This window comes from Ceratotherium simum, chromosome 31 (assembly GCF_057802395.1).
Source record: "Ceratotherium simum simum isolate JZ-2026a chromosome 31, ASM5780239v1, whole genome shotgun sequence".
NCBI lineage: Eukaryota > Metazoa > Chordata > Mammalia > Perissodactyla > Rhinocerotidae > Ceratotherium > Ceratotherium simum.
Genome location: NC_141930.1, coordinates 26,994,125 through 27,014,064, shown reverse-complemented (window position 1 = coordinate 27,014,064; position 19,940 = coordinate 26,994,125). Strand labels below are relative to the sequence as shown.

The 19,940-nt window shown below is 37.1% G+C and overlaps 1 protein-coding gene across 3 annotated transcripts in view; it reads left to right on the top strand.

Moving 5' to 3' along the window:
- Positions 1-818: 818 nt before the first annotated feature.
- The window catches only part of UBXN2B (UBX domain protein 2B), a 29,041-nt gene continuing 9,919 nt past the window's right edge, over positions 819-19,940 (top strand). Inside the window, exons 1-7 of one of the 3 annotated variants that reach the window (XM_087420537.1) lie at positions 819-905; positions 6,272-6,375; positions 12,471-12,621; positions 14,547-14,630; positions 15,446-15,555; positions 15,905-16,004; positions 18,170-18,307. In XM_087420537.1, the coding sequence (XP_087276663.1) occupies positions 822-905; positions 6,272-6,375; positions 12,471-12,621; positions 14,547-14,630; positions 15,446-15,555; positions 15,905-15,962 (591 nt within the window). In that variant the 5' untranslated portion in view covers positions 819-821 and the 3' untranslated portion in view covers positions 15,963-16,004; positions 18,170-18,307. Of the gene's footprint in view, positions 906-6,271; positions 6,376-12,470; positions 12,622-14,546; positions 14,631-15,445; positions 15,556-15,904; positions 16,005-17,915; positions 17,997-18,169; positions 18,308-19,940 lie in introns of those variants that run through there. The other 2 variants (XM_087420538.1, XM_087420536.1) reach the window with 2 other exon arrangements.

Below are 19,940 nucleotides of genomic sequence, written 5' to 3'. Positions count from 1 at the left end.
ATTTAGTATCTGGTACCGCCATTTACAACAAGGTGAATTTAATTGTTATTTATCATCCAGTTTTCTCAGGTAAACACGGTAACAACAATACTTACCTGGCAGAGGGACAGACGAAATTACACATGGAATGCATCTGGCATAGTGTACCTAGCAGACACCAACAGAACACTCCCCTTCACACACCACACGCCACTCATAAGATTTCCTGCAGAGCTCTATCGCAAATTGCATTTTATTACCTGTTTACATCTCTCTATTGCCCACTAGATTGTGAGTTTTAGAATGACCGGGACTACTTCTTTTTACCTTTGCATCCCGGGGGCATAAAAGTGCCTGAGATAAGACAGGAGTTTAAATAAACCTCAGAAGAATGAAGAGGGTTTAGTAGTCTCTAGTTCGGCTTGCAAAGAACCTTTAGGGTGTTCTTCGTCATCAAGACCAATTCACGCTTTGGGGGTGAAGTAGCACGCAGTCCTGGGTGGGGAACTGAGAGAATTTGACCAAGACTAGACAAGTAAGGCTGCAATCTTTATCAGATAACACACCTAGAGGACGTTTTCCTCGTTGAGTTAGCAGAAGCTGCAGGTCTGCGCTGCCCTCGCGGGCGGCCTACAGCGCCTTCGGGTGTGCGGCAGACGGAACGCGAGCCTCACGCAGAGGCTTCTCCCCGGGGAAATTCTCTGAGGCCGTTTCCTTTAAGGACAAAAGCGGGCCAGGGCAGGTGGGCCGGCGCCGGAAGAGAGGGGCGCGCGGGCACCGCCCCCCGCCGTTGCCAGGCAACCGGCCCCGGAAGTGGCGGGAGGCGCGCGGCTGCGAGAGAGATGGCGGAGGGCGGCGGCGCCGAGCCGGCCGAGCGGGAGCGGAGGGGCGGCGGGCCGCGGCCGCCGAGCGCGCGGGACTTGCAGGTGCGGCGAGCGGCCGAGGGCGGGGCGCGGCGGCGGGTGGCAGCGCGATGGGTGCGTGTCGGAGGCGCCCGTGGCCTCGGCTGAGCCCGCCCGGACCTCATCGCGGGCAGAGCTGTGACTCGGACGGCGCATCGCACGGGGCTGGCGGTGGAAACAAGTGCCCCACCCCGACCCCGACCCCGACCCCGACCCCGACCCCGACCCCCACCCCCACCCCCACCCCCGCTAGAGCTGCTGCCGCGTTTCCCCTCCACCCCGTTTGCAGTTTAAGCAGCAGCTGTTCGTTTAGAACGGCCTGTTGTGGGGTGAGTTGAGTGGTTCGCCGGTTGATGCTTCTTCCTGCAGGACACTTCCTGCAGAAGAGAGCTTTGCTGTGGCTTGGGGACATCAGCCATCACTTAAAAAGTAATTACGTGTGTGCATGTTTGATCTTGTCTTGGATGCTGTTCCTGTCTTGATTACTTTTATGTAAAAATAGTTCCTTTTTATTAGATAGCTTTTCCCTTGTAAAGGGGTGAGCTAAGGTATTTCATCCTGCGGCTGCACAGCCTAGTTGTAAAAGCTACAGCCTGTAAAACATTGCACACAAGAAACGGGGAAATAAACCTTTATAATGTTATAGAACACTGGCATTTGTTAGCTAATTACAGGTGCACCAAATCTTTCTTGATCAGATGCTTAATAATACTTTGCTCGGTTTAGGCTTTTTTCTGTCTCCTTATATAAGATGATGGATATAATTAAACAAGTAAACATCTATAAGGAGTCATAATTAAAAATAAATGACACTAAATCCACAAGCCTTGGTAGAAAAGTTCTATTACGTGATAGTCACACCTTCCTTCTATTTCTTTGAATAAACGTACATTGACCACCTGCCATGTAACATACCGCTAAGCTCTGGGAAATGCAGAGATAAATAGGACGTCAAATCCACACTTGGTGTGGACACTGTTGAAAGAGATAGAAGTGTAAAAGACATTTCTACCTATTTTTTTGCAGAAATAAGATATGACTATATTTAACATAACACTTTGAGATGGAGTATGATTGAGTGCCACAATAAGCAGTGCATAAAATGAGGTATTTGGAGAATGGAAAGATCAGTGTTAGGTTAGGAGATGAACACAAAGTAGAATAGTTCCATTGCCCATAAGTCAATTCAGTAGTAGTAAACAGAATCAAGGAATAGGAAGCCGTCATCTATCTCATCTTTTCTGTTGTGGACCACCAGCACTAAGAGGCAACATGGGATGTTGGGTGAAAATGGAGTTTCTGGTCACACCAACTTCGGTTTGCATTTTGGTCCTGCCAGTTAGTAGCTGTGTGAATATGGAGAAATGTCTTAACCTCTCTGATCCCAGTGTCTTTATTTGTAAACTAGAAGTGATGGTGGTGTGTCAAGGATGGAATAAAGTAATGTCTATAAAGTGCCTATGCACAACTCCCATATTATCCTGGCTCAGTACTTGCTTGGTAAATATTTGGTTCCTTTTTCCCTTAAAGGAGAAAAATACTGTAACTTTTGCTGGTTAGTCCATTCTAATGCCATTAAAGTTAAAACTATGTAGCTTAATATCCTTTCTCTAGTTTATATCCATTTCTTCTTTTTATGTGAAAAATGAGAACAACTTGGTTAATACTCACCTGATACTTCACAAATTTACAGACTTAACCCAGTGGATTAATATATGATTAGTGGTTAGAGATATTCTGGTAGATGTTGCTAATTGTGAGAATGCATTTCTTTCCACCATCAATGAGAAGATAGATTTTTTTTCATCTTCTGTCTGCTTTCTGGTAGGCAGGTTGGTAGGTAGATAACTGATTTTTTTTTTTATGAGTGTGAGTTGATACATCAAATATACTAAATATTGATAATCTTTCCTTTAGAATTTAATAAGAATGTGAAGAACTTGCAAAGAAACCTGAAAACAACCAAAGTGAGGACGTATGAAGGAATAGAGTATGTATCAAAGGTTTAAAAGAATTGGATAATGTTCTTTTCCCCAACTGGTTTCTTGGATATTGATTATTTTTTGGACTATCTTGTTATTGTTTGATCTAGCCAGGCTTATCTTAAGAGTTACCCAGTTAGTGCAGTTTTCCATGGAGACTTCTTACTTTCAGCTTACGGACAGCTTGCTCTAAGAGTCTTTCACGATATTATAAAGGGTGATGTATTGCTAACTGGAACAAGCAAAAGTACCCTTAAGTACGTATATCTTAGCTGCCATGCGGTGTAGGGTTTGTCAGCAGCTAGATCAGGAGAGATTTCCTCCTTTACTACGAGAGGAAAGATGGATATTTGTCTTACATAAAGCCTCCCAGGACCATGAACCTCTGAGTTACAAGCTGCAGAAATCTCCCGTGGATATCAACCAAGAGTAGATCTTAGTTCCCATCATCCCCCCAATTGGGAAACATTCAGTGGGAAAGTTTGGGGCGGGATTGTTAGTGACAGTGCTAACCCTAATCCGTTGGATATCCGTATACCCTATGAGTGGTTCTCAATTTTAGTGTGCATCAGAATCACCTGGAAGGCTTGTGAAAGCACAGATTGCTGGGCCCCACCCCAGAGTTTCTAATTCATTAGGTCTAGGGTGCGGCTGGAGCATCTGCGTTTTTCAAAGGTTCCCGGGTGATGGTGATATTGCTATACTGTTATTGCATTATACCCTCTGTCAGTTGTCACTCTAAGACTGAGAATTCCAGTACTTTTAATCTCTTGCTATGAACTTGATTTTCTCACTCTCAATTACTTTGCCTTCAGGTTTCTTTTCACATTCTTCACATTTCAAATTCTAGAGAAAAGATTATCAATGCTTACACACTTTTATTCTCTCTGTGTAATTGAAATATCTTCATAATCTAATTGTTTAGCTTGTGGAACACGCTGTCGGGGTAATTCACAATGCTTCATTACTTCACAATGCACATATTTTTATCTCTTTATTTGACTGAGATTTTGTTGTTGTTCTGTTGGTTTTGACCAGTACTTCAATTTATTTTGATCAGTTTAAATAATCATTTCCTCTTCTGGTGTGGTGTCATTTGCTATGACAAATAATACATTTTAAATTTCTTTGTAATATTTACTAGTGAACTTATGCCATATGATGCTACAGGGACATCATGACTCCTGACATTAATTCCCTCTAAATATCATTCATTTTCCTTTAAGTTAATGATGTATCATTAATAACTAGGACCTTTCAGCTAGGTGACTCCTTGCACTGTATGATTTTCTCCATATTCCTATATTTATATTCCTATGTATATATATTCCTATGTATTCCAGAGTTAATATATATTCCACATTCCATGGAGTCAAAAGGCATTATTTGCTTTATTCATTTATTTCACAGAAGAAAATTATAATTTGATTGACAGGGTTTATTCAAATCTTCTTAAAGCAAAAAACAAGCTATAAAACTATATCAAATATAATCTCAATTTTAAAATCTATAACTGTATTCTGTCTATCTATATCTCTTTATGATTCATATTCTGTTATAGTCTATGTAATTCAGCATGAATTTGTTGGGTGCCTGTTAAGTACTATGTTAGAAACAATTTGGGAAACCTAACATGTAGTAGGGGGAATAAAATACTAAGAAAAGTACACAAGTGATGACAATATAGTGTTTAATACAAAGGTCGATGATAAGATAGCATATCCTATGAGGATTTAGAAAAGAAGTATCATTTAGTTACGAAAATTAGAGAAGGCTTCGTGAAGGGTGGCTGAAATGGGCCTTTGAAATACAGATAACATTTCCATGGGTGGGAGTAGGACTAGCATAAAATTCATAGAGCTGAAATAATGCAAGCAGCCCAGGAGGAAATCCATCAAGGAATACTGTTGTGAAGAGATTTCAGGGAGGTAAAATTTCTGAAAACTGTGGGCTCAAGTAGTCAGTCAGAGTGTCTGTCTGTCTGTCTGTGTCTCCCTCTCTGTCTCTTCTCCCTCATTTGTTTTGTGTTTTTTGTATTTTGGAGGGCACAGGGTGGGAAAAGACCGTACGACATACATAGATAACACTGCAGGAAGCAAGAAATCTTGGGGAAAATGAAACACTGATGTAATCATTGTTAAACATCTAGTAACGGAGTACTTGCCTTGTACCTCACAAATCTTATGTAATCCATAAGATGACCCTCTAAGGTAATTTTTTTATGGACATTTAAAGGGAATTAAGGCTCAGGAAAGTTAAATAATTGTCACACAATAAGAGCCTAAGTTAGGATTTTAATTCAGTTCTTTTAGATTACAAAACATTTTTATAATTAGGATTTCTAGCAAAATTGCCATGTTAGAAATAGGAAATTTAATGTATGTGTATGGGGGGTGGAGTGGGGGTAAAAAACTTAGGAAAAATAAAGCTTTTCATTTTTGTTTTCTTGTGTGTATATTTTAAAAGTTGAGTGATAGAATCTTGAAAGAATTAACTTTGCCCCAATTCTTTATTCTTTTCCTACTGAGGAAAGAAGCCATGGAGGTATTTTTCATATCCCTTGTGTTTCTGGAAGGAGCGCTTTATCTGGGTTTTTTGGGGGTTTTTCTGTTTTTTCTTTCCAAAAGATTTCCCAAAGGTTACAGTCATGCCAATTATAATGGAATAGCCTCAAGGGACATTAAGGAAAAAAGTTTTTGGGTTTTTGACATCCAAAGAGTCATAAGTGGGAACAAAATAATACTGAAATATTTGGTTAACTTTTTAAAATTCCAATTTTAAGAACTATGTTTTGTTTATTTTGTTTTGAAGATATCCGGCTTTATATCTATAATGCATAATTTCATAATAATGCTTTCTAAAAGTTATATAAACCATATATATAATTCATTGTCTTATTTTTCAGAAGCTCATTATCGTAAACTTGATGAAATTTATGTCTAGTAGACTTTTTAAAATGGAATAATTTTGAAATTATGTGCTTGGATTTTGAAAACTTGAACAGCTAAATGAAATAATTTTATGAGATCTGATGAGAGCAAGCTGACATTAGTGTGAAACATCTTCAAGTATTTTTGTAAGAATTGTAGGAGAATTGTAGGTCCAACTTTGAAAATGATCTCTTCCCAAATACAGTTTTTGAAACTGTTGAATAGTTAAGTAAAAATAATTAAATAATTATTGTAGCTTTAATTTATTCTAGTGTATGTGGCATTTTGGTTAGTTTTATAAAATGAGAGATGCAGTGGTTTTATTTGGAAGGGAGTTATCTTCTAAAGCAGCAGCCTTCGTTTTTCATTAGAAATCTTTACTACTCAATTACAAGTTGATGTTCTACTCATAACTTCTGGCTGTGTAGAAGAGTTTATTTCTAGTGTTATACTTGATAACAAATCTGTTATTTTATAGTTGGCCTTGGCAGAATTATATGAAGATGAAGTGAAATGCAAATCTTCCAAATCTGATAGACCTAAAGCTACAATCTTTAAAAGCCCACGAATACCACCTCAAAGGTAAGTTTTGTTTTGTTTTTGTTTTTAAAAATTGTATCCTTTTTCAGTTCACTAATCCCAAATTATTTTAAAAGGCATTGGGAATTTTTTTAAAAACTGTAATTTCTTAAGTATTATTTATGTACTATTTGTAAAACTAGTAGTCAGAAAGCTAGAAGAAACTTATCGAAAAATTATCTTAAATACCTACTATTTTGGTAGACATCATATGATTATATATTGAATAGTATTTTTCTTGGGCACGGTGGTTCATTTTTGAGTCATAGCGTTCATTGAGGATCTGATAAAAGCTACAGCCCCTTTCCCCCCAAAACAACTGTCATGTGCAATTTTGTCAGTTATTTTAAAGAATTTGTGTGTTTCTTAAAACACACATGCATGGAGCTCCTGTGTGTCTTTTATCCTCCATTTAAGAATCTATAATTCCAGGAATCTGTCTGTGCTTCTGTTGGGTGATGACCCATCTATTAAGTGATCTCCTAGGTAGTATTTGCTGTTGTTAAAATCCCTGAACTGTAAAAAAAAAAAAAAAAAACTGTGGAGATTTGAGAGATGAGAGCCAGGTGTATTTTATTGCCTTGAGTTTTCTTGTTTCCGGGAATATTTTCATTAATGTCTTTTTAGCACTGCGTATCTCATTGCTGGGGAGAAACTTGACTTTTCCCAATATATCTTGTTCTCAGAAACTATTATTTTACCAAAAGTTGAAAAACTCACTGGAAATTATTTTTTTTGTTTGCCTATCACTACTTCACATCCTTTCTTTCTGTAGAGGAGATAAAAATGACCTGTCTTTCTGTATGTGAAGGAGAAGAAAGACTATATTATAATTTTCCCCCAACTTTTTATTTTACAAGTTTTCAAACCCACAGATAATGAAAAGATTAATACAATGACTATATGCTGCATATGCTTCAACTATTTGAAAGTGAGTTGCAGCCGTCATAACACTTCACCCCTAAATACTTTAGCATGCATCCCCTAAGAAGCACACACTCCTTTATAATCTTAATAACATATCCTGCCTTAGAAAATGAACAGTAGTTTCATAAAATCATTTAATATATAGTCCATAGTCAAATATCTCTTAGAGCCTTTTTTGGATTTAGGATCCAACCAAGGGCCGTGTATTCCATTTGATTATTCTTGTTTTGAATCTGAATCCAGAGCATTCTTCCCACCTTTTTGTTGTTTGCTTTTAGCTCTTCTATATAATCTAAAATTTATTACATTGACTTTTTTGAAGAGTCTAGGCCAGATGTCTTGTAAAATGTCCCAGATTCAAGGTCACTGTTTCCTTATGATTAGATTCTTGTTAAACGTATTTTTCAAGAATACTAGTAAGTGATACTGTCTGCTGTTTATTGTATCACATCAGGGGCCATATAATTTCAGGCTTTCCCCCTGTTGGTGATATGTTCATTTGGTTAAGGTGCCGACCACCCCATCACTTGATTGTAAGGTACAGTTTTTCCTTTGTAATCTGCTGGTTGGTATCTTAGCACTGTTTGAATATCCTATTCTTTCATTTAATTTTTGTTTGACATAGATGTGTATCTATACATACATGCATATATATATCTGTATATATACAGTTATACACCACATAATGACGTTTCGGTCAACAATGGACCACGTATATGACAGTCGTCCCAGGAGATTAGTACCATATAGCCTAGGTGTGTGGCAGGCTATACCATCTAGGTTTGTGTAAGTACACTCTGTGATATTTACACAACGACAAAATCGCCTAGAAGATGCATTTCTCAGAACGTATCCCCATTGTTAAGTCACTTGTGATTGTATATATGTTATACATTTTAACAGCTTTCTTAATTTATACGTTCTCCATAGTTTTGGAAATGCTTAAAATATTTATGTACCAGAGTTTTACTCATTAACTATTTGGCCATTGTTTCCCCAATTTGAGCATATTTTGAATGACTTAATTTGTTCATGATATAACAAATCAAAATATTTGACTCCTTTGATTCCTTGTAGTAAGAGTAGTGTGTTAATATTTTCCTTGCTATCCAAATGTAATCATTAAGACATTGTAATGAATGATTTTGTCTTTTTTATTTTATGCTATCTGAAACAATGTTACCTTTAATGGTTGTAATTTGATAATGCAATTTTTAAGGACTTTGTGCCTCAGATTTGATCTCTAGAATTATTTGCATATCCAAAAGGAGGAGCTGCCTTAAATGATATTGGTTGAGGCTTAAGCCCTGTTTGATCTGCTTAAAATACAATGTGAAGCAAATTATTGGCGATCTTTTTTTTGCTAAGTGTGATATTTTCTGATACTAAGTCTACAGTTCTTTTGGTTTCATATTGGATGTTGAAACCCAGTTTCAATTGCGTGTCTGCTGCTTTGTTTGGTACAGAAAACAGTGCTTATTTTCATGGTCCACATTCTTGGGCAGTATTAGATATCAAACATTCATCTGCTCATTGTCATTTTAAGCCAGTACATTTTCACTATCTGAAACTCTCGACTTAATGTAGTCTATGTTTTTAATTTACAAGAGTAGGAACAGAATCTACAGGAAAACTCTCAGAAGATAGCCTGACACCTGCTTTAATATGTTCATCCACAAAGTGCTATATATATATATATATATATATATATATATGTATGTGATATATATATATATATCACAATAGAACTTAAAAAAATTTGAGTCACCTTGTTTAAAAATGTAAGAACTTAAAAAAATGTCCTCTACAAGTCATTAGATAGTATTGTTTTGAGAATTAAATGAGATAAAGTGTATAAGATGTCTAGCACATGTTGGTACTTAATTGGGCCTTAAAAGGGTATTAGGATGTAGATAAGCACAGAAGACAAGGACAAAATTCCAGGAACAAATAGGCACAGAGGAAAAAATAATAAAAAATAACAAGAGGGATCAGAAAAGGAACCAGCAGAACTTTAGTAGAAAAAGAAAATTTGCCTAGTGGCCAATAAGGTTGGATGGGTGTAGTGCTGCTGGGTATGCTTCGTGGACCTGAGACCTCTGCAGTCACAGAGCCCTGTGCTGAGAAGGCCTCATGCTTGGTTTAATGCTTTGCTGTTACAGTCTTGAAATTCTTAATAAATTGTGAACAAGGAGACTTACATTTTCATTTGACAAATTATATGGCCAGCCCTGGATACAGCCACACTGTGGACAGCCTTAAAAGCCAAGGAGAGTTCCACTTGTATAGAAGGCAGTGTAAAGCCAGTATATGTTTTTTAAGGTAAATTTTATGATTAAAAACTATAATATTGTGATAAAAGCTTTGATTCTAGAGCTAGACACCCCGCAGTTCTAATTTTTTTCCTCTATGTTCTAATAAGTTTTTGCCCATGGACAAGTTCTTCAAATTCCCTAAAGCTTCAGTTTCTTATCTGTAAAATGAGGATAATACCATTGTTATGAGGATTAAATGAGCACGTAGTTACCCCTTAATAAATGTTAGCTATTATTATTATTTACTTTTAGGAAAATAAGACTGGCAATACAATATAAAATTAATAGTAATGGGGTGAACAGGATAAGGAGACAAATCAAGAAGAAAACAATTGCGGGAAATGTGCTAATAAAATTTTGGATTAGGTTGGTATCAGTGGAATGGAGGAGAAAGGTTGAAATCAATGTGGGATTTTTTTTTTTTTTTTTTTTTGTGAGAAAGATCAGCCCTGAGCTAACATCTGCCAATCCTCCTCTTTTTTTTCTCTTTTTGCTGAGGAAGACTGGCCCTGGGCTAACATCCGTGCCCATCTTCCTCCACTTTATATGGGATGCCGCCACAGCATGGCTTGACAAGCGGTGCGTCAGTGCGCGCCTGGGATCCGAACCAGCGAACCCCGGGCTGTCGCAGTGGAGCATGCGCACTTAACCGCTTGCCCCACCAGGCTGGCCCAATGTGGGATATTTTTAAAGAATTTACTGTAGAAACTTGATGACATGGGATATAGGGAGTAAGTGACTGGAAAGAGAGAAAACTTAAATGTTCTTAATCTAGGATACAAGGAAAAATGTAATTTTTTTTTCTTTGTGAAGATCAGCCCTGTGCTAATATCTGCCAATCCTCCTCTTTTTTTTTTTTTTTTTTTGTTGAGGAAGACTGGGCCTGGGCTGACATCTGTGCCCATCTTCCTCCACTTTATATGGGACGCCACCACAGCATGGCTTGCCAAGTGGTGCGTCAGTGTGCGCCCAGGGTCCGAACCAGCGAACCCTGGGCCGCTGCAGCGGAGCACACACGCTTAACTGCTTGCACCACCAGGCCAGCCCCCAGAAAAATGTAATTCTTAATGGGAAGATTTATGTGGGGAACGTAGGTTTAATTTTGGAGGTTGAACTTGATTCAAGTAGGTGCTTTTAAATTCAGCACTGGACTATAAGTATGAGGTTGCTAAAAACATGTATTTGAGAATCATCCGTATAGAGGAGGTTGTTATTTATGGGAGTGGACAAATATTTTGATGATCAGATGACTTTAAATAGAGAACGAGAGTCAAGAATATAGGCATAGTTAATTATGAAAGAGGAGAAATGGATGCATTGTGGATCTAAAAATATAAAAGGAAAATAATAAAACTTCTAGAAGAAAATAGAGTATCTTCAAGACCTTGAGGTAGGCAAAGATTTCTTAAACAGGTAATAAAAAGCATGAACCATAAAGGAGCAGGTAGATCTTTTCCTGTGTCTGGTTTTCCAATAAGGTCTTTCTCTCTAAGATGGAGATATAAGGAACTATATAGTTGTACTTAGCCAGGTTAGAGACATGGGACAGGGAGCCAAGAAGCTATAACGCGAGATAGCTGCAGTGGGAAGCTTTGCTTTTCTCTTTTTGTCTTGTCTTTCCTTTCCTTCCCCTTCCTCTTGTGCTGCCTCCCTTTCTCTTTCCCTTTCCCTTTCCCTTCCCTTCCCTTCTCATAGGGCTAAAATCATCTGCTGTCAAGCTCCTTGTCTCTAATGCTAATGCTTGTCTTAAGAGTCAGCTATGGCAGTGTTCAGCCTTGCTTACTGTGCTGGGGCCTCTGAGTATAAGCTTGGCAGGAAGGCTTCCAGTGGCTCCTGCTCTGAGTAAACTGGGGCCTCGGTGTGCTTCCCCAGAGCACTAGCAGGATGGAGGCCACCCCCACCCCCACCCTCAGCGGTTATGAGCCAGCCTTATTTTCGTGGGATTCTCCTGGTGTCCGCCTATTCTCCAGGTAGATTTTTCCTTCACTTGCTGAATCGAGAGCTGGTCTGCCCTTCCCTCTTTCTATTCAGTTTTGCATCTATTAATTTTGAAGAAGGTCTTGAAGATGACCTCCATTCTTAGTCTCCAGTGCCGATACAATTTCCTCCCTTTGTTTTGTTCTGTGACTTAGTTCAGTGCAAGTTTGAAACTGGATTGTCATCTTACACTGGAAGTCTCCATGTTGATATTTCGTTGATTGTGTTTTCTGATATTCTTGATTGAAAAAAATCTTGAAAGCTAACATTGGATACTAATCTTATATAAAGGAAATTTTTATGTTCCCTAGTACCATTATGAAGTTGGAGTCAGAGTAGAAATTAGTCACTACATAGTTAGTACACTGAAAAATTTGTTTGTGGTCTGAATTATTTACTTTTAACACAGGGGGTTATAATTTTTCAATCCAAAAATCTCTGAGGAGTAAACCCTCTGTGTAGCTGTGATCTAAATCTGGAGGTCTCTGCACTAACTAGGTCCCTACTGAGTGTAGATTCCTCAGGGGAAGAGATTTAGCTTCTGGTTGTCAACACTGCTTTTCCCCACCACACCAAATGTGCTTAAGTTGTGAGAGAGATGCATTTGATAAGCAATCACAGGAGGAGGGAGGAAGAAACAAGCCAGTTCTCATGCCTGATGCTGAACCTGCTACCAGAATCTCCGCAAACTCCATGAGAAAGTATGTGAAATATTTGCTATATAATACCTTAATCCTGTTTTTAAAATTAAATATTTCCACAAAAGTCAAGCAAATTATTCTTTTTAAATAAAAGTTAATCCTAAGACTTTGTAGCTTTTTACTTTAAAGTAGTTTATGTCTGTATTCTGTTTTTATTCATGAACTGTAACATTTAAAGCTTCTGTTCAGGTGAACACGGATACAGTGGGTTGCATATAGTCAGACCTTCAACTGGGAAGATTGTCAATGAACTTTTCAAAGAGGCAAGGGAACATGGGGCTGTCCCTCTGAATGAAGCCACAAGAGCTTCAGGTGATGACAAATCTAAGGTAAGTGCTAAATTTTAAAACTAAATATGCTATTTATATATTTGTTCTTTTCTATAGTTTTTAATTTTTTTTGGCAAACATTCTTTTTCTGTTTCTTACTGTTTTAAATATTTGATTCATTTTTACAAGATTATAATCTTTCTCTTAATTGAAAGTTGAGGCAGTTTCTTACATTTCTGTGCAACTTCTGTATTTACCTATTTATTTTGAAATAATTATAGACTCACAGGAATTTGCAAAAAGTATGCAGAGAGGTCCTGTGTACCTTTCACCCAGTTTCCCCATTTCCCCCATGGCTAATGATGTTCATTTGCATTTTCCTAGTGGGCTGTGATGTTGAACATCTTTTCATGTACTTATTTGGCATTATCTTTATTACCCTCTTCAGTAAACTGTCTCTTCATGACTTGTGCCCATTTTCAAATTGGGTTGTTTTGTTACGAACAAAATTGTTTGAGAATTCTTTAACGTATTTTAATAGATATGGATCCTTTGTCAGATATATGGTTTGCAAATATTTTCTCCTAGACTGTAGCTTGTCTTTTCATCCTCTTATTGGGATTTTTCACAAAGTGAAAGTTTAAATTTTGGTCAAGTCCAATTTATTCTTTTTTTTTTTTCTTTTATGGATTATGCTTTTGGTATCTTGTCTAAGAACTCTTCACCTAACTGTAGGTCCCAAAGATTTTCTTCTGTGTTATATAGAAAAGTTTTATAGTTTTACATTTTACATTTAAACCTATGATCCATTTTGAGTTAATTTTACGTAAAGTTTACGTCGAGGTTCATGATTCTGCTTATGGATGTCCAATTGCTGCATCAGTTCTTGAAAAAGCTCTCCTTTCTCCTTTGAATTGCTTTTGTACCTTCTTAAATTTCTATAAAACTTTTATATAGCTTTTATATCAACTGATAGAGTATTGGTATATTAAAGAAGACATCATGTGTCTTTTTGTGCATAATTGTCATATTTTCTTAAAAAGCATTTCTCAACCTGAATTCCCTTATCAAAATCATTTGGGGAGGTTTTTCTAAACTACCACGTGGCCTCAAGGTGTCACAGTCCAGTAGATTTCAGGTCTGCCTAGGCATGTGTCTTTCAGAGAGGCCTCTGGTAATTGTGAGAGGCATCCACTGTTGAGAACCACTATTCTGAATGAAATAAAATTTTAGTTTTCATTTCAGTATTTACCAACAGCTTGAAATTCTTTCAGTCAAGTCTAAGGTAATTTTAGTTCTTGCAAGTTCTCTGATTCTGTAAGAAAAATTTGGAGTTGATATAATTTAGTCTATAGAAAAAAAGACAATGTGATAATTAAAAGCTCACTTATGACATAAATGGTGATCTAAAGGAATGGTGTTTTTCCCTCTTAAGCTATCCTACCTGAAAAATAGAAGACCTGGTGATTAGTATAGCGAAATAAAAATCGCAATCTAGTGTATTTGGTACAGTTGAATAAAAGCAACTTACAGGATAAGTATAGAGCTTTTCTTCAGGGTAATTTATACCCATTTATAAAATTCTTCCTTTACTCTATGAAACTCTTTTTACTTCATGAAATATTATTTAAGCATTATAATTTTTATTATAAGACTTGTCATAAAATATTAACGATGGCTTTTTAAAATGTGTTTATACTTCAAAGTATATATTTCAGTGTATAAATGCGTTTCTTAGTTTAAGATTGGTGTAAATTAATTCAGCTTGATACACTAGTGTTTTTATGGGAAGAAACAGAATTTCTTACTTGAATACCCTTCTCTGTAACATAAGGCTTTCATTTTAATATAAAATTTCTCTGGAAAGTATAAACCAGTTTGGCTAATTACAACTGATCTAGTTTTAAAATATATATCGCACATTATCATAACACTTTGCTTACTAAGCCTTACTGGATTGTTAGCTCACTTGCTCTGTGCCTTAGTCATTTACAGGTGGAGGATACCGATTGGGTAGTTCCTTTTGTAAGCGGTCTGAGTACATCTATGGAGAAAATCAACTGCAAGATGTAGGTACAGTAATCAAAATGACACCTTAGAGATATTTGCCTCTAGTTACTGTTGTTCATTTTGAAATTAAAAATTGATAATATATATAAATGTAATCTCTTTTTGTTCTGTTACTTTTTGAAACATGGATTAAAAGGATTAATGTGTAAGTTTTCAATCTTAAATTTTATATTTTGTATCGCAATTGTGCCTTGCACTTAGAGATACATAACTATTTGTTGAAAGAATATATGATTCACTGTCAAAATAAGCTTATATATGTTACAATAATTATAAATGGTATACTGTCATAGTATAGAATAAGCTGAGTTCTAAACATAGAAACACCTAAAGTATTTCTTTGTTTCTGTTGCCTTTTGAAATTTTGGAGTTATAGTGTCATTTTAAACGTGTAGTTTAGCATTGGAGCATCACTGGAAATTCTGTCTTGCCCGTTGGCATCAATATTTAAGCTCTGTGGCAGAGAAGAACATGGGTACAGATGAAGAAGGGCAGGTGTTGAGTGACAGCTGGATGCTCTCATTGCTTTCGTTTTCTCAATGAACCAGAAATAATTGTTCTTCAAGGCCAGAGTCCAGCTGTGGGACTTTTGGTTTTTCAGCCGTTGTCAGTTTGTTACGCTAAATACAAATCTTCTAAGCAAACACACATGATTTCCTTTATGTCTTTATTTTAACTATGAATAAAGAATAGTACAAATAACTCCATATTTTAAATTAATGGTTTAATATATTGTGAAATATCACATTTGAAACTTAAAATTGTTTAATGCAGATGGATTCTTGTATTTATCTTTTTTTCCTATGCTTACAAGGTTCAGATTTTGCTTAAACTGTGGAGCAATGGTTTCAGTTTAGATGATGGAGAATTGAGATCTTACAGTGACCCAACAAATGCTCAGTTTCTGGAGTCTGTTAAGAGAGGGTAAGATGTATTGTTTGTATTTTATTTTTTACTTAAGGTGGGACTTGTTTTTTAACAGATGCTGTTCAGTAATGAGTGCACTCCTGGTTTGTAAGAGTTAGATACTGGATTATATTATGTAAGTGGTTGCTGGGGGGAAGGGTATTTTTAAGTATATAAAAGATAAATCGCTATCTGTAGGTCACTGGTTCTTAACTTATGGGGAGGGGCAGTGACATTGGTCCCTGTTAAAATCTGGTGAAGCTATGGTCCCAGTTCCAAGCAGAAACATCTTAATGTCATAAATCAGTGAATTGATTAGCATGTAGCTGCCCATCCACTAAGGCGCTGTCCTGCTTACTGTTGACAGGGTGACTCTCATTGCATGTATGCCTGAAATTCAGCAACTTACGTTAGAAATCTTTTAAAGTGGCATTAGTGGCATTACTGCTGGCAGAAGATTTCAAAAGGTTAGTTTGAAGTTACACTTTGTGAAAGTAAACCAGATATATGGTGCTGTGACCCATCTAAAGAACATCATAACTCACCAGCCCTTCTTGCTAAAGGATGAGGAATCAAGTCATTTTGCTATGATTACAAAAGCTTTTCTGAATTATGCTTTCACTAGCTGACAATGTGGTCATTCCTAAGTAGAAATACAACTAAAGACATAAGGTTGGTGATGAACTGGAAGATCTAAGTAGCAGTGAAGGGAGTGGAGTAGGATGTTATACTCCGTCCAGGAGTTGAAGGGGGGGCTTTTCCAAGTGATAAAATATGTCCAGGGAGGGCCGGCTCCGTGGCTTAGCGGTTAAGTGCGCGCACTCTGATGCTGGCGGCCCGGGTTCAGATCCCGGGCGCGCCCCGAGGCACCACTTCTCCGTCCAATGCGAGGCCGAGTCCCACGTACAGCAACTAGAGGGATGTGAACCTATGACATACAACTATCTACTGGGGCTTTGGGGGGAAAAAATGAATTAAAAAAAAAAAAAAATATGTCCAGGGAGAGTGGCTGAAGTGGAGGGGAGATGAAACTCATTGGAGTTGAGGTAGTCAAGGAATTCTGAAGGAAAGGTATTTTAGAACACTAAGCATAAATTTTCAATTTGAATTCTGCAAAGATAATGGCAGGATACCAAAAAAAGGCAAGGAAAGCTGTAACCTGTGTGCTGACGTCATTGAGAAAGGTGGGAAGCTGTCCTGGGAGGCAGTATATGGTGGTGGAAAATAAAAGGACATAATAGTTTAAATGAGTGCTCTGGACTTGGAAACTGCCGAGTTGCTGGGAAGAGCTGGGAGTGACTGAGAGGGGAGGTGTTGGTCTGCTAGGTGAAGATCAGCGTTACTGTTGAAATTGATGCTTGTTTCAAGATGGTGGAAGAGAAGAACATATTGATGATGAATGTACTATAATATAGGTCAAAACTAATTTATTATTAAATGATAATAATCCATAAACTTTGTAGGCTAATGTTCAAACAGTCATGGTATACTAAAGGAATTTTTTTATTTGAGCCATACCATATCCTCAAGTACAAATTATGATCAAGAACAGTTTTAGAAAAGACTTCTTGAAAAAAATTATTGATGTCAGATAGTGTTTGTCAACTGTATTATCATTGTCCCCAAATATTATGTAACACCATCTTCACTCTCCTCAAAGAAGAACTCATAGATAATCTAATCTCTCTATGCATATTCTTTCTGAACAATTTATGTGATATTGTATTTTAAATATATTGAAGAAATAAAGGAAAGTAATTTATCATAAAATTATACATATTTCAATGTATAAATGCCTGGGTACGACCACACCGGAAGACATAACAAAGGAGTCAGATGGTCTGCACCTATGTGCAGTCTAGTACTTCTCATGTAAGTGTGAGAGACATAAGAACAGAATAACGAGGTGTGTGAAGTTGGCAACTTAATTACTGTAAGTGACATTGAGGTTGGGGACTTGGTAAAGTTCCAAACAGAACAAAGTGCAGTCTTCTCTCTGTTTATATGGTAAATGTATTCCTGGAAATTTCAAAGTGTATTAATACAATGCCAAAAGAAATCAGTTTTTGCTTATATGTAAGACGGAGCCTAATAAGCTTTTAGGCTCAGACATTACAAACAGTGTTGTCATCATGTGAATCTCTGGCAGGGCATTCGGTGGTTCTCTGGAACCCAAGACAAGTCTTCATTGTGCAAGAGGAATCCCCGGTCCCGCCTCTGAATGATGGCAGCACTCACAAATCACACAACAATCAAAAACACCCCTGTTGATTTTCCAGACTTCTTCAAGGAGTTTAGAAATAAATATCTACGTTTTACTATTGTGTCCTCCTAAGAATTTTCTAGTGCTAATTTAGGTATAAATTGCTGTCTTACAGTTTGGCTTTCTAAATGTCAGAAGCACCTCAAGGTCACTGTGACAACAAAAATCCCTATGTTGAGAACCACTAAGGAATAAGGTGATGCAACTTGAAGAAAGAAATATCTGCAGGGACTATCATCATGGAAATTTTTATAATTTAAGCAAAAATTTCTGTTTTTCACTGTAGCTCACAACTTGATTATAGTAATCTCCACTGTGTAGATTCATTTTTTAAATAGTTAACTAAAACTGTTTTCCCCTTTTTTAAAGAGAGATTCCCCTGGAGCTTCAGCGACTGGTTCATGGTGGCCAAGTGAATTTGGATATGGAGGATCATCAGGATCAAGAATACATAAAACCTAGATTGAGGTTCAAGGCTTTTAGTGGAGAAGGACAAAAACTTGGAAGGTAAAATCCTAAAATGAGAAAAATACTTGTCTTTCTTCAACATGAATTTTCTTTGAGAATAAAAAAACAAAATAACCTAAAAAGTAAAAACTAAAATATGAACTGTGAAGCCCTTGCTGATGGAATTAGATATGCAAATCTGGTGATAATATTAGTAGCTAATACTTAGGTAACAGTGACCACAGTCTTGGCCCTCTGAGCACTTAAACATACGTTAACTCACTTAACCTTCACAACAAGTCTGTGATGGAGATCCTGATATTACTCCGTTTGCAGATGCAGTAGTTTGCTCAAGGTGCTTGAGCCAGCAGGTGGTTAACATGTGGGGTTCAAACCAGGCCCTGCCTCCAGAGTCTGTGCTTACCATGTGCCATCCTGCCTCTTTCTGATTACATGGGTCCAAGGGGGAAATTGTAAAGGGTTGTTGATTAGATAAAACAGTAGATATCTTAGATCACAGCTTTAAGCGTGCCTGGCTGCCATAAGTGATTGTTAAGCTCTTGCAGCGAGAGCTTGTGCGTAAATTGGTTATTTTCAATGTCTTTTAAGCAGCCCAACTCTTAAGTTATTGAAGCCCAATATGTAAAACACGTATAAAACCTGAGCTCTCTGATTGTAGGTGTTGGAGGGAGTTGTCTTGGAGACATTTCCAAAGAAGCCCTAGGATGTTGCCAAGCACAGTTTAGAAACCAGTGTACGTGGTATCATGTATGAGTGGACTCCTTAAAATAGCCATGGCTTGAAAGAATCTTCATAAATCTTCTAAAATAAGTTGGTAAAAGTTACCCTCTATTTGTCCACATGTGTCTACAGGAGACATGTGGAATTGTGGCTTTGGCCGTGTTTCCAACGTGCCCTTTGTGCATCCTTTCTTCCTTTTCGTGTGATTCTTTTCCTTCTAAGGTCTTTTCAGTTCCCTTGTGCACACTGGTTCTCTATTCCCCTCTCATTTCTCAAAGTAGGAAAATATTCAATATTGGTTCTTTACATGGTCTTTCATGTCTCTAGTCTCCCTTCTGTATCCTTTTCTTCTGATAGAGAATGATTTCTGAGACACGCAGGGAGTGCAGGAACATGTGTTGACCTGGCTGTTTTTAGGACCCAAATCCTTCAGTGCCCAGTGTGCTGGAGCTTTTTTCCCTCATCTCTCTTTACTACCAACACAGGTCCAGCTTCCCCTGAATTGTTCTATTTCTTCCCTCCTTTTGTTTTTATAACTATGATCCTTAGATATATATTTTTTAAATATTTTCTAGAACTTCTCATTTTTTACTTAATATTTATTGAGATTATGATTTTTAATTAGAACACAGGTAAACTGCCCAGTCATCTCTTTGCTTCATACATATTCTTTCTCTATTATTTAAATTTATGACCAAGAATTAATGTTAGAATGCACATCTTTGTGGAAGTACAGTAAATCTACAATTGGAATTGAAGAAGGTAGCATAAATTTAGGGAAGATAGCTGAGAAGAGCCACTGGTTATAATTGGCAATTTCAACTCATGAAAATAAGGATATTATCTAATTATAATATCTTACAAAGGCCAGCCTGTTTCCTTATAAGGCAAATAGCTAGAGAAAAAGACTGAAAAAAAAAGGAGAAAATGGCAAAGGAGAATGACAAAAATC